The sequence below is a fragment of the Miscanthus floridulus genome, chromosome 4 (assembly GCF_019320115.1).
Source record: "Miscanthus floridulus cultivar M001 chromosome 4, ASM1932011v1, whole genome shotgun sequence".
NCBI classification, from domain to species: domain Eukaryota; kingdom Viridiplantae; phylum Streptophyta; class Magnoliopsida; order Poales; family Poaceae; genus Miscanthus; species Miscanthus floridulus.
Genome location: NC_089583.1, coordinates 20,394,996 through 20,408,958, shown reverse-complemented (window position 1 = coordinate 20,408,958; position 13,963 = coordinate 20,394,996). Strand labels below are relative to the sequence as shown.

At 46.0% G+C, this 13,963-nt stretch overlaps 2 protein-coding genes across 2 annotated transcripts; one reads left to right on the top strand and one right to left on the bottom strand.

Moving 5' to 3' along the window:
- Positions 1-2,001: 2,001 nt before the first annotated feature.
- On the top strand, positions 2,002-3,770 carry LOC136548201 (uncharacterized). The gene is made up of 3 exons (XM_066539809.1): positions 2,002-2,094; positions 2,156-2,293; positions 2,399-3,770. Exons 1-3 carry the CDS (start codon positions 2,002-2,004, stop codon positions 3,566-3,568), a joined length of 1,401 nt encoding a protein of 466 aa, XP_066395906.1. The 3' UTR covers positions 3,569-3,770.
- A 1,455-nt stretch (positions 3,771-5,225) lies between these two features.
- LOC136548200 (putative cysteine-rich receptor-like protein kinase 12) lies at positions 5,226-11,154 on the bottom strand. Its single transcript, XM_066539808.1, has 5 exons — positions 10,278-11,154; positions 8,913-9,058; positions 6,986-7,217; positions 6,594-6,831; positions 5,226-5,628 (listed from the first exon to the last, which is right to left on the bottom strand). The coding sequence occupies exons 1-5, from the start codon at positions 11,152-11,154 to the stop codon at positions 5,226-5,228; spliced, it is 1,896 nt and encodes a 631-aa protein (XP_066395905.1).
- Between the last annotated feature and the right edge of the window lie 2,809 nt (positions 11,155-13,963).

Genomic DNA, 13,963 nt, shown 5'->3' with positions numbered 1-13,963 from the left:
CGGGGCGACGCTCGCTTCCGACTCCGACCCACTCTCTCCGACCGGAAGGCCTGGCCAAGGAGGGGCGACGCTCGCTTCCGACTCCGACTCGCTCTCTGCGACCGGAAGGCCTGGCAAAGGAGGGGCGACGCTCGCTTCCGACTCTGACCCACTCTCTCCGACCGGAAGGCCTAGCCAAGGAGAGGCGCCGCTCACTTCCGACTCTGACCCGCTCTCTCCGACCGGAAGGCCTGGCCAAGGAGAGGCGCCGCTCACTTTCGACTCCGACCCGCTCTCTCCGACCAGAAGGCCTGGCCAAGGAGAGGCGCCGCTCACTTTCGACTCCGACCCGCTCTCTCCGACCAGAAGGCCTGGCCAAGGAGGGGCGACGCTCGCTTCCGATTTCGACCAAAAGGCACCAAACCTCTGCCTGCGGCTCTTCTCCGACCGGCGTGGTCGGAGCCGACTGGGAACGACCGAACAGGGACGCCCGCTCGGTGAGGACCCGAGAAATCAGGTGGAGCAGATAAGGTAAGGCGCACAAGTCAACCGCAATACCGAGGATGGTACCATGCACATCTGTAGGACAGTACTATCAGGCCATGTCAAAAGGGTACTTTGCAAACTTCCAAACATGTCAGGACGCGAACATTGTTGTGGGTGTCGATATTTATCCTACAGTATAGTAGACGTCGACATTTGCCATAATAGAAGAAAAGGATGGAACCAACCACATGCATCAGGGCGTCAACAGTATTGTAGGCGTTGACAAACCATCTCGTATCCGACAGCGTGGGCAACAAGACTAGGTAGCACACACTCCCTCTATCTCACTTGTAAGGCCGTCCCCTTCATCTATAAAAGGGGATGCGCTCTTTCCTAAAAGAGGATCGATTCAACGAACAAAAGACAACACATGGATCATTCCGACTCACTCTTTGCTAGCTTTAGACATTCTAAAGCAACACAGAGCATACGTTCCAATACTTAGCACACGTAGGAGCTCCCGTCACTCTCGGCCCTTCGGTCCAGAGTCCGACCGGACCTCTGGTACCCCCATCTTATTCTCACTCGTTTGTAACCCCACAACAAACTTTAAGCACCTAGGCTCAGAAATAAAGTCATCGACCGACTCAGACTGGACGTAGGACACGTTGCCTGAACCAGTATAAACCTTGTGTCATTGAGTGCTAGGTCACATCTGAACACAACGTACGGTAAAATGACAAATATTTACTAGTTGGTCACTTTTCGCACCGACAAAATAATTACAACATACACCTAAAATAGATGAAACATTCGGAACATACACTTGCAACATAGTCATTTACAACATATGCAACATCCAGATAAAACACTTGCAATATACGTCTGAAAACAGATAAACACTTGAAACATTCGTGTGTAGCCATAGCAACATATGCAACATCCAGATCTACCTTTGCAACATCTAGATGAAACACTTGCAACATAAATCTGAAAAACATATGAAACATATGCTTGAAACATGCGTGTATAACCATAGCAACATATGCAACATCTAGATGAAACACTTAAAACATACGTCTGAAACAACTGAAACACTTCAAACATAGGCTTGCAACATGTCTGAAAACGTCTGAAACACTTGAAACATATTGTCGCCGGTGGTCACGACCTACCTGGTGGGGAACTGCGGTGGCGCAGGCCTCCCCTTCTTACTAACAGTGTGAGGTGGATGGGGGCACAAACGTAGGAGCAGGTGTAGGCCTCCCTAGCCTCCCCTTCCACGACAGACAAGGTGGATGAGGGCGCGAGTGGGAGCGAGCAACGGCGTGCAGGCGGGCAGCACGGGGCGTGCGAAGCAGCCCATCCCGACGGGACGGGTGTATGATTATCTTTTTTTTAAGGGAAGCAACGCTTTCTACAGTTTAGGCGGTTTTTTTAATGTCGTTTAGACGATTTTTTTTTGCCAAAGCTATTTTTTTTTTGCCAACGCCGGCCCAGCATGAGCCCGTGGCAGGCAAACTCAACAAACCAAAAATGCCACTGCGGCCTGCCAGCGCACTGCGCGCATACCAGGCTGGATTCCATCCACTGCAGGCCTTCGTGTCTGTGTTTCTCCCGGCCCACAAGGTCCATTATGTTTTCGTCGCCTGCTACATGAGAGACTTTCGGCGGCCCACAAGGTCCCCAGGATAGCGGATCAACAGCGAGCCACCGCCTTTCCACGACGCTCGACGTACGGAGTCCCAACTCCCCTGACAACGCCGCGCGCGGCGCGCTCCCTGCCGCCGTCGGTGGGATCGGCACCGACATCCATCACGATCCGCTGGTATGCCCTCTTCATTCGGCCCTCGCGACCGTGCCTTCCCGATCGGCCGAACTACAGCGAGCCTGCGCGATACGATCCGACCTCTCGTGTCACTGTATGCTGCAGGTACGTCTCGAGGCCTTCGATCGTATCCAGCATGTCGTCTCCGGAGCCGCGCCGCGCACAGCAACGTCGCAGGCTTCCCTCGCCCGCCACTCCCGCCGCCTGTGGCGGCGGCGACGCCGGCGCTCTGCCCTTGGACGCGCTGTGCGATATCCTGCTGCGTCTCCCCGGCAAGCAGCTCTGCCGGCTGCGCACCGTGTGCCGGCGTGGCGGTCCCTCCTCTCCGCCCCGTGGTTCGCCGCCGCGCACGCCGCGCGACGCCCGGAGCCCTACATCGTTGCGTCCTACGCCGACGACGTGGACCTGGACCGCGACAGCCTCGTCGACGTCCTGGACATGTCGTCGGGCCAGATCGTCAGGCACGTGGCGGCAGGGAACGCGAGCGACATGGTCGTGAGCGTGGCGGCCTCCGGTCTCGTCTGCGTCAAGACGATCGACAGCGGCAGCTTCCGGTTGCTCGACTCGGTCACCGGAGCCGTGCACAATTTATCAGACAGGCTCGCACCAGAGCACGCTGCGCGAGGGTTCAGCCTGCGCGACTATGGGGAGCCCGTGCACATGTTTAGGCAGGTCGCCGGAACATGCGAGCTCAAGGTGCTGCGGATGCTTCCATTTCGACAACGGCACGACGGCAGTGGCAGCGACCGTGACGACCTGTTTGAGGTCTGCACATTCAGCAGCAGTGCACGGTGGAGGGGAATGCAGGGACCTCCGAGGTCTTTCGTGTGGAATGAATGGACCCGGGTGGTCGTCGGTGGGATGCTCAAGGCGGAGGAATGGAGGTCAAGAATTAAGGGACCCAGCGACCTCGTTGGTGGTGGCGGCCGGCACAATTTGTATCTGAAGCAGGTTACGTTGGCCAACCTGAATGGTTCCTTGGTCATTGTCCATGGTTCAAGCCGCGTCATGGACCTGTGGTTCCTGAAGGACTCCGAGGAAGGCCTTTGGGTCAAGCAGTATAGTGTGCAGATTGAACGTTCTGGACACCTTTCACCCATGCATCCTTTGTTGGTGTTGGAGGACGGCAGGATTGTCACGGTTATTAGATCCATGGGACTGCTGCAGATTTATGACCCAAGAACAAGTACATTCGCGAGTCTGATGATGTTAAGGCATTCCTCTCGAGTTAGTGTGCATGCTGGAAGCTTGTTGAGCCTACATAGTGAGAACTAACCTCTCTCTTAATGAAATACATGCTCACACATGGTCAGCAGAAAAACCTAATGAGCTGAGCATTGCCATGCATATATTGTCCTTATTATTTTATTTTTTACTGTGATGGCATCACTAAGGACAACTGGTGGATTCGTTTTGTGTTCTGTGTTCTGTTACGGATACATTTACTGGTGGGAAGGAGGTAATTGTATCAATAATAATCCGCAAATATAACTGATGCATGCCCAGTGTGAGTAGAGCAGAGGAGTCCGGGGACCTGATTCCCGGTCGGCATGGATGGAAGAAGTGGTGATCAACGGCCCTAACTTATCAGCCTGCCTTATCAACCATGATATTGTGTTTTTCTCTCATAACAAATCAGCGAACAGTACTTTTCAGCCTGTCTTTTCAACGAAATGAACAGGGCCCGAATTTAAAGGTGGTGAACGAGTGGGAGGGATGGAGGGTGTTCCTTACCTGCGGAATGAGAAAGAGATGGATGGGAATGGTAAACTAAAAAGTAGGGCCTACTTTCAAAAATAAAATAAAAATTAGGGCCCACGTGGAGACCCCACAGGCGCAAGGATATAATAGAAAACATTAGTGGTCTTCTACTTTTTAATTGTTCAAGTAATGGCTCTATGTGAGTAGTTTTTCGTCCCATGGTAAAAAGGGCATATGGGCTAAAGTATTGAAATTGCTCTTACCTTACCGTGAGGATAGAGATGCTGGTGCAGCAAACTAGCCTCTCTGTTTAAATATAGGATTGTAGGATTGTCACTACAGGAGAACGGTTTGATGATACTCTGTTGCTTGGTGTGCATTGAGTGCGTTTTCCTTCTCCGTTTTGTCGTTGTAATGGTGGGTGCACTACCTTAAATGTATAGATCGAGCCCAGAATCTTGAAATAAAGCTTCCTTCATCTATAAATATATGCGAATGTTCTCTACATGCTTTGTGTAAACTCAAGTTGGATTTCTGACGCTTCAAAGCAAATTTCAGATTCTCACCAGCTGAGTCTATTTTTCTTCACTCAATATATTTTGGACAGGGATACTTCGGTTTCTAGTAGTGATAGGATTTAGCTACGCAAGTTGGGAAGAAGATAAATTTGTATCTAACCTGCTCATCACATCGAATATAAATAGGTCAATTATATTCATCCTCTGAAGAACAAAAATATAGTAATTCCATAAGCTTTGATCAACCAATGCGAACGGTAACATTATTCGTTACAAGCTACCAATCGAAAAATGTAGGTATTACAAACCAAGTTCTGTCAAATCTTTTGGAGACCAATCCATGTTGAATGCAGCATGCGTAATAGCTATCAGCAAATAGTTCGTTTCCCTAGTATTTATTCTTCTCCCTGACGACAGAGGGACTGAGCAGACTTTAATTCCCACCCAAGAGCAAATTACTTCTGCAGCTGGTTCACTTGTAAGAGCAAGGCTAATAATACAGCCGGCTTGCTGACTGTAAGGTTCCTTGCAGCCTTCTCTCAGCCCACTCATATAGTAGTTAGCTCTTTACAGTTAATACTTGGCCCACTTGTCTCTCTCACAGACTTTTTTGGTTATTGTGTCTAAGCCGGCTGTAAGCTTACAGCCCGCTTCTCCTCTCTCTCCTCTCCTCTCTCTTCCACCTTAGTATTTAGTCGGCTTACAGCCTGCTATTATACTTGCTCTAATGAGATTACGTGGGCTCGATTATCTTGGTTGAGGCGAGTGCATATGTCCGCGGCTTCAGGCCTTTTTTTTGGTTCTTCATTGACACACTCGAAAGCTAAACCAACGCATTTTTCCACATCCTCAATGCTGTCATCATCCTGCAAGGATGCATCCTTCTTCAGCTGCTCGTGATCCTTAGCGCTGCATCTCTTGAGACTCGTAGTTGTTTCCAAGTCTACGATAAACTTCTCGCGGACCTTGTTGATGAACGATACACCACAGGGGTCACGACTAGTACTAGGAGGCCCAACTCTCATAACTATCCCCAGGATGAGGATACCAAGACTGTATATGTCGCAATGGCGGCTCGCCCTCCCGTTGTCAACAAACTCGGGCGCCATGTATCCGCTGCAAGGCAATCCAAATAGTTGCCATAGACATAATAAGTACTCCCCCTTTCTTAATTAAAACACATATAAGACGTGGTTTGATTTGGCAATCTTTATATTTACGCTTTAACCGCCTACATCTTGTAGCATCATTTGTTGTGGCAATAAAAGTTTGACTATTAGAAAGTATTCTAAATAAATACAGATTTATTGTAATAACTTTTTAGCAAAAGAAAATTTGTTAGACTAATTTGTAGTCAAAGAACACGTGTTTGTATCTTTAAGTGTGTTTGCGCCTTGTATTTGGGGATAGTGGGAGTATAGAACACAACTGATAATTCCACGAGCTAGAAATATATACTGAGGAAGAAAAAGAGAATCCTAGCTTTTTGTCCGTTAGGTCGACCTGAGTTTAATTTTCTTCTCTACTTGTATGTGTACTGAATCAATCAACTCTTGATTAGTCATGTAAAAGGGTTTTGTTTGAGATGTACTCACTCCGTTCTAAATTATAATAATTTTGGTTTCAGCTGATGTAGAGCTGCCCGGCAAAGGCATGGGCTATGAGGTGTCTATATAGCTCACTTCTAGTTTGTTCTAAGTTTATTCTTTCTTTAACCTTATCCAAGTTTATATAAAAATATGCACCCACACCTGCAACTCAAATTAATTAGTTTCATTAAGTTCTAAAGGAGAATATATCTTGATAGTGCATTTATTTGAACCTGTAGGTGTTAGTACATTATTCTAAAAATTAGATCAAATTAGAAAAAATTGACCTAGAACAAAGGTGAAGTGAACTATAATTTGAAACATATGAAATAGTTTTCATTTCCTTTTTTCCTCTCTTGCCGAGAGGGCATTGAATTGGATTTGTTTGTTATTTACTTTCATCTCGTCAATGCAAGCCTCTATACCTCACGGAACATATAATAATAAATAAACTAATAAACGCATGCACATCAGTACTGTACAGATACTTACAGTGATCCTTTCACGATCTGTGTGTAAGTATGAGTTTTCGCGTTCAGAAAAGCTCTTGATAGACCAAAATCTGCAATTTTTGGCTTCATTTCCTCATCGAGCAAGATATTGCTGGGCTTTAAGTCCATGTGCAAAATCTTACTGTTATGATCCTGATGTAGGTACTGCAATCCAGCGCAAATTCCACGTATAATCTCGTAACGAATTGGCCATTCAATAACAGATTGCCCCAATGAAGCTGATCAATAAACATATACACTATTCAATAAGCAAACAAGCGTATAAAAAAATGCAACACATATATAAAGGTTTGATTGTATTGTGTAGTTGCCAAAGTGTGCGTGCAATATATATGAAGAGCATGACCAGCAGAGAGAGGGAAGCCAACGTACCAAATATTTTTTTATCAAGAGGGCCGTTACTGATAAGTTCACTGCAAACGTACAGTCCCCTGCCACGCCGAAACCACCCGTCATTGTTACAAAACCCTACCAGTCGAACCACATTCTTATGCTGTAGTTTTGCGAGTATCTTTAGTTCATCCTTGAGGTGTTTTGCCATTGAAGGATTTGTAACGCACTTGACAGCAAGTTCCTTCGTATTGTGGTCAATATTGAAGGTACCCTAGATTATAATAATCATTTTGAGTCACAAGTATTGTCTAAATGAAAAAATTGAAAAAACATAATGCAGCATACTTAAATCAAATAAAATATAAGTTCAGAAGCATTTTAAGTCCCATTTGTTTTGTTTATAATATTATTGCCAATCAGATTATATATTATATCTAGAACAAACAGCCTCCCAGCCCCTCCCAATGATGGAGTACGAGTTTCAAAAAAAAGAAAAGAAAACAATGATGGAGTACGTGTAGGGATGGATAATAAGCCAACTATTTTTTTTAGTTTTCTTCCAAATATAGATATGTTCTTATCTATTATAGCGTCCTGTGTTGTTTGGATCCAACTTCAAACTGAACATCACGAGCCAACACTACAACAAAAACCCTTATACATGACGGTTTACCCATGACCTTCCAGCAAATCATCATAGAATGAAGTCATCTGTGACGGTTCAACCTAAGGTGATAGATATATGACGATTGGTTAAATTATCGTCATGGTTGGACGTCACCAATCATTTTGGCACTCTATAGTAAATCTATGACGGACTAATGGGGTGGTCACAGATCATACATCCAACATGGCGTTGATGTGAGCGTCCACGTCGTTCCTACATGTCATGCTGATGAGAGGCAGGGGCTGGCGCTGATGTAAAAAGGGAAGGTGGGACCTACCTGTCGGTGAGGGAGCTAAATTCGTTCCTACGTGTCATGCTGATGAGAGGCAGGGGCTGGCGCTGATGTAAACAGGGAAGGTGGGACCTACCTGTCGGTGAGAGAGCTAAATTTGCAAAAAAATTGCGGCTACTAGGAATCAAACCGTGGACCTCTTGGATACATGACGTTTTTTCTGGATCGTCATCGTTAGTTAACCGTGACGTATTTTCGCTTGTCTATGACCAAAGTAAACCATCATGTATAGGGGTTTTTTTTAGTGACAAGCTAAAGTTGGAAGTCATCAATCTATAACTATTTTTTGTTTTTAAAAGGAAAAAGAGTTCAATCGGAGCAATTTTCAAATGAGCCACCGATCTAAGGGCCTGTTTGGTTTCTACAGGAGTTCCTAAAATTTCTGTCACATCGAATGTTTGGACACATACATGGAGTATTAAATATAGACTAATTACGAAATTAATTACACAACTTGCGACTAATTTACGAGACGAATCTTTTAAGCCTAACTAGCCCATGATTTGACAACATGGTGCTACAGTAACATGTGCTAATGACGAATTAATTAGGCTTAAAAAAATCGTCTCGCAAATTAGCCTCCATCTATGTAATTGGTTTTGTAATTAATCTATATTTAATGCTCCTTATTAGTATCTAAACATTCGGTGTGACATGAATTTTAAGAGCAAACTAAATAACCAAACACCCCTAACTCAATGAGCTTTTTGTCCAGCCCTGTACAGTGTGTATCCTAAACCCGACTAGAAATAATAGGACCAACGTTGTCTATTAATTTGGGGACTGACTATGTCATCTTTCTAGTTTTATATTTTTTTTCCTCCATTGTTGTGTTACCACTGTGTGTTTGATAGTTCCCTCCATGGTTGGTATTTCACTGCTCTAGAAACAGATTTTATCAATAGGATTTGATTTACATATTGTTAAGAGAATGCTTTCTCTACATCAACATGTATACTAATTGTGTGCAGGTATCTAAAATTCAAAAATGCTACTCATACACATACCTTGTAGACCTTCCCGAACCCACCTTCTCCAAGTAATTCATCTTTATCAAAGTTCTTGGTGGCACTCTTTATATGGCCAAAAGGAAAATCCTTTAGACCGGCTACATTTTGGAAATGTCTCCGTTTCTTTTCATAATGTCTCATAACTAGGAACGCCACAAGAAAAATTATTATTGAAAAGGAAACAGGGATAACTATCTCCACTCGCTGGACCAATCCACCTGTAAAAGGTTTCACCATTAGTAGAAATATAAGCACCCTCTTTTTAGTCAGGGACCCACATATTCTTCAAATTTACCTTTTAACAATATGATTATGCAAACTTTTTCAAGAAAATGTGTTAATTCTAAAAGAAGGCGGATCAGGTATGTAATGTAAAACATACACAAATAACACACAATATCGAGAACATCAATATTCTCTAGCAGTAGCCCCAGCGCAACTCAGCCACTATTTTTAGACTAAAAAGTGGGACCTACTCACTAGTGGTTATCCTCTCATTTTAATCCAACTTCTCTCTCTTAGCTCCAATGCTCCCTTGTTCGCACTCCTACCCCCTTGATGTCCGTGCTACCGCCTCTCTGTGGTGCTAGGGAATTTGAGGCTCATCTCTATAGACTCGAGTGGCTATGGCTCAAGCACAGGTGACAGCAGGCCTCCTACAGGAAAGGTAAAGGGCATCTAAACCACGACAGAGAAGCATCCGACCTACAGAGATTCTGTAGCAGAGGATCTCGACTTGGCCCTATTGTGTTTTGGCGAGGCGGATAGGTTCTAGAGAGCCATGGGTTGGGCTTGGCCACAGGGGATAGCGAGGCTCCATATAGCAGAGGGACTGAGGGAGCAGGAGCACGAGGAGGGCGCGCACCGGCGCCGATGCAAAGCAGTGGCTTGGCAACTCTCTCGTGCGAGGGGAAAGGGGAAAGGGGAGTGGGGGTGTGGTGAGGGTAAGGAGGAGAGGATGGGAGATGGCGTAAACAACAAAGTTGGGGTGGGATGCGTCGCTTGTGGGGATAGGGGATCAGAGAGCATTTCTATTTCGCATGCTAGGATGGACCCGTGCTAAACCTTTCTTTATTTTCTTGGACCTCAAAAGTGAACAGAAACTCCACTGAAGATGCTTTACTAGAAATTACATTTGGTACATAATATATTGAAGCAATAAGCATTATGAAACTTGTGTAGTTTAAAAATACTGTATTTATCTATGGCATCAATTATATATAGTGAAATCCAGTATGTAAGAATAAATTAATCAAGTGCATGCATAAAGTTGATTTACTAGAATAATATTGGTGCAGAATTGACTAATAACAAGGAAAGAACAAAAAAAAAAAAGGAAAAGCGAAGGTTGCATTTGAGTACCTTTTACTGTTTCCTGTTGCCAAGGGCCGGTACCGGTGGGGGGCATGTCTTTTGCTGCTTCCGGTTGCAAAGGGCCGGTACCGGTGGGGGGCACGTAGACTTCAAAGGGCGTCAGGTCGGACCTGATGTGGAAGCTAAACCCTGTGATGGACACCCCCTCCGACCACTGTACCTCGTCCGCTAATTTCAGCGCGACCAATGTAATGTAGCTGTAGCATAATTCCTTCGGCAAGTCCCTGTTGCACTGCGCCAGACCGTAGAGCTTGTGCGTGCTGTTGAACGTGCGGTTGCCCCACCCAATCATCATGGGCGAGCTCACAGCTGCGCCGGCCAGATCCGTCAGCAGATCCTGGCGGGTTTGCTGAAAGGCAATGGTATCAGGCACGCTGGCCGCGTGGTTCTGCGTGTAGAAGGCAATGCTATTGGAAACTTCGTCGTCGTCTGCGGCGGCGAGAATGGGTATGTCCGAGTACCGGAGCACGCAGCCCTGGTACGCGACGCTTGCGCTGTTGCTCTCCGGGCAGGCCTTGTGCGCCCCGGCGGAAGCCGCCTGGAGGCAGTTCTTGCACTGGTCCGACAATGGTATGTCGGCGTGGCACATGGCCATCCCGAACACGGCGGCGTTCGTGGATCCCACCGAGCCGTTGAAGAATCCACCGTTGTTGATGACATTTGACGGGAGCGTGGCGAGGAACCGGCGGAGGTTCATCACGTAGTCGATGAAGCCTCCGCCGCTGCTGATGAAGTTTACGGAGTTGGAGCATTGCGCCGTGTAATTTTGATCATAGTCCGAGATGCTGTCGGCAGCGCCAGACCTCTGGAGAAGTGTTAGCGGGATGAGAACGAAGATGAGAGAGGCTACAATGGAACCCGGCATGGCTACAGTGGGTTTTAGTTTACCAAACCGGAGGGGAAGGCAGCTGGGAGCTAGCTAGCTGTGTGTTGAGTAGCTTGCATGAAGCATTCGGCGGTACTTTGGGATGAGAAGGCAAGCATAAGTGAGCCCGACCATGGCATATCTGCTGTGTGATGACTAACGAGTTGACCTGGGATTGGCTTTGAACAATTCGACTATATATTGCACATGGGCTCAGTTTGGTTTGTACTCAATATTGGTTCATCCTGTTTTTGTAGTTTTCCTTTCTTCATAGATGCTGTTCAAAGCCTAATACTCTCTGTATACACGGGAGGATAACGAGTAATCAGTGATTGGCAGTAATAAGAAAGCGTGCTAGCAATGAGATGTACTAGTAGTTTTTTTTTCTATTGTGTACTAGCTAAAACGCAAGTGCGTTTCAAAGGATCTTAAATAAAAGAACGTACCGTGCACTAGATGTTGGTTCGTTTACATACTCGTATTTAATTGTGGCTATTTCACATCACGAGCCATATGTATATATTATATATGATCCCCAATCATATATAATTAATTTAACATACTTCCGCAAAAACCAACCATATAACATAAAATACAAATGCATAAAATGTCCTGCTCGTAGGAGTAACTGACAGCGTCAACAACGATTTTTTTTTAATTTTAACACTTTTTGTAAACTAATTTTAAATCTAACACTATCTGTTTTTTTTCAAAACTAACACTTTTGGCCACGCCTATTGTCATGGCGCGGCCGCGCCATGCATGGTGGCGCGGCAGGGGGCTGACATGGCGACGACCGGAAACGCTGACCGTTGACGTGGCAGGGCCTGCCGCGCCACCGATCTTGGCACAGCAGTGCCGCGCCAAGGCGCATGGCACGGCAGGGCCAGATAAATATCGTGAGCGAGCCCGCCCGCCGGCACGCCGCGCAGCGCCCACCCGCCCGCCCGCCGCCACCGCCCGCATGCGCCCCGCCGCCAGCGCGCCCGGACGGCCGCCCGCCCGCGGCGGCCGCGCCCACCCGTCCACGCCGAGCCCTCCCACTCCCACCGCGCAGCACCCGCGCCGGCCGCACCACGAACGCCGGCGCATCAATGCCGCCCGCTCCTATCAAGGTACCTCCCTCTCGATTTCATGTTATTTTGATTATTATTGATTTAGGATAATTAGTGATTTAGGATAGTTAGTGATTTATGATAGTTAGGGTTTTATGATAGTTATTGATTTATGATAGTTAGTGATTTAGTATAGTTAGTGATTTAGGATAGTTAGGTTAGTGAATTTGTTTGTGATTTAGGTAGGTAGTTTTTAGGTTTGAGGTTGTGTGTTGTAGTATAGTTAAGGTTTGGTTAGGTAGTTAGGGTTTAGATTACTGTTAGTTAGGATTTTGGGTTTAGGGATTGATTAGGTATTTATTATTTAGTTTATAGTTAGTTATTTAGTTAGGGATTTTGGGTATAGATACTAGTTTTCAAATGTCGGTATTTACTAGTGCGTGATACGTCGATTTTGATGACTTGATGAAGTTTCGTCAAATGCTTATATTCCTAATGAAGTTGTTTAATATATCTGTTAATGTTACTTTGAATATATACATGTGCTTTCATATTGTGTTCGTATTGCATAACAAGTAGTTCAAATTTTGCAATGCTACATAATATTAATTTGAATTTTGTTAATTTGAATACTCTAACCCTTTGTTTATCAATTTGTAACAGGATGACCCCTCCCACGCAGCACCCTTTGTACCCCATTCTTGAGGTGGAGTACGACAACCAGCACCGAGCACACATCTTGAGTGACAACGACGCAAAGGTGGCCTTGCCTCCTTTGAGGCCCCGCACGTACACCAGGGCGCACCATTGAGACGAGCGTTACGCGCCGTACATACGGTGTGCCGGCTTCCTCGAGCTTGTCCATGTTGTCAACTACGGTCTTCCGCCCCTTGACCCAGCACTACTTACTGCAGCTGTAGACAGGTGCGAGTGCCTTATTTATACGCAAACATTCTTGTAACAAATTTGAGACAACTAACAGTCATTCTATTCTTATAACAGGTGGAGGCCTGAGACCCACACGTTCCACCTACCTTGTGGCGAGATGACCTTGACTATGCAGGACGTGAAGGCTATTTTTGGCCTTCGGTTGGGGGGACTTCCAGTGACAGGGATAGTTGACAACGATCACTGGAGGGAGCTGGTGGCTCAGTTGACTGGCTTTCTTCCACCGGACGACGAGGCTTCCAAGAAAAATAAGTGAGAAATTCAAGCCTATTTAATACTTGCATTGCTTTTCTGCAGGCATCGGGTCTCATTTTCTTTGGTCAATTTCAGGAAAAGTTCCGGTGTTTCGTCGAACGAATATTGACGTCCGAAACTTGCAGGCTTAGTGGGTTATGTTATGTCGAACTTATATCAAACCAATGAAAATGTTATGTGGCAGCTTGTCAACTTGCGCACGGACTTCATTTATTTGCTTCATATTCGTTTCAATGCGTCGCGGCAGCACTGCCGGCGAGATTAAGTAGCAACTAGTTCGGGAACCGACAGTCCCGAGGTATGTCGACGCCGGTGGCTGGCGTCTTGCGCGAGGGGTCGAGGAAGCCGGGGTCCATGGTCGCGTCGCTGCCGATCCTACAATATGGGGCAAAAAAGCAAAAAAAAAAAGGTTCCCTTAAAAAAATATTCGTTTCAATCCGATCCAATTTTTCGTAATCGATTAGTTAACATGGTGGTTAACCGTATTATGAAAGACGGAAAAAAAATCATTGGCTTATCAAATTCTCTATTCGGCCGTGAAAAAGATTCAA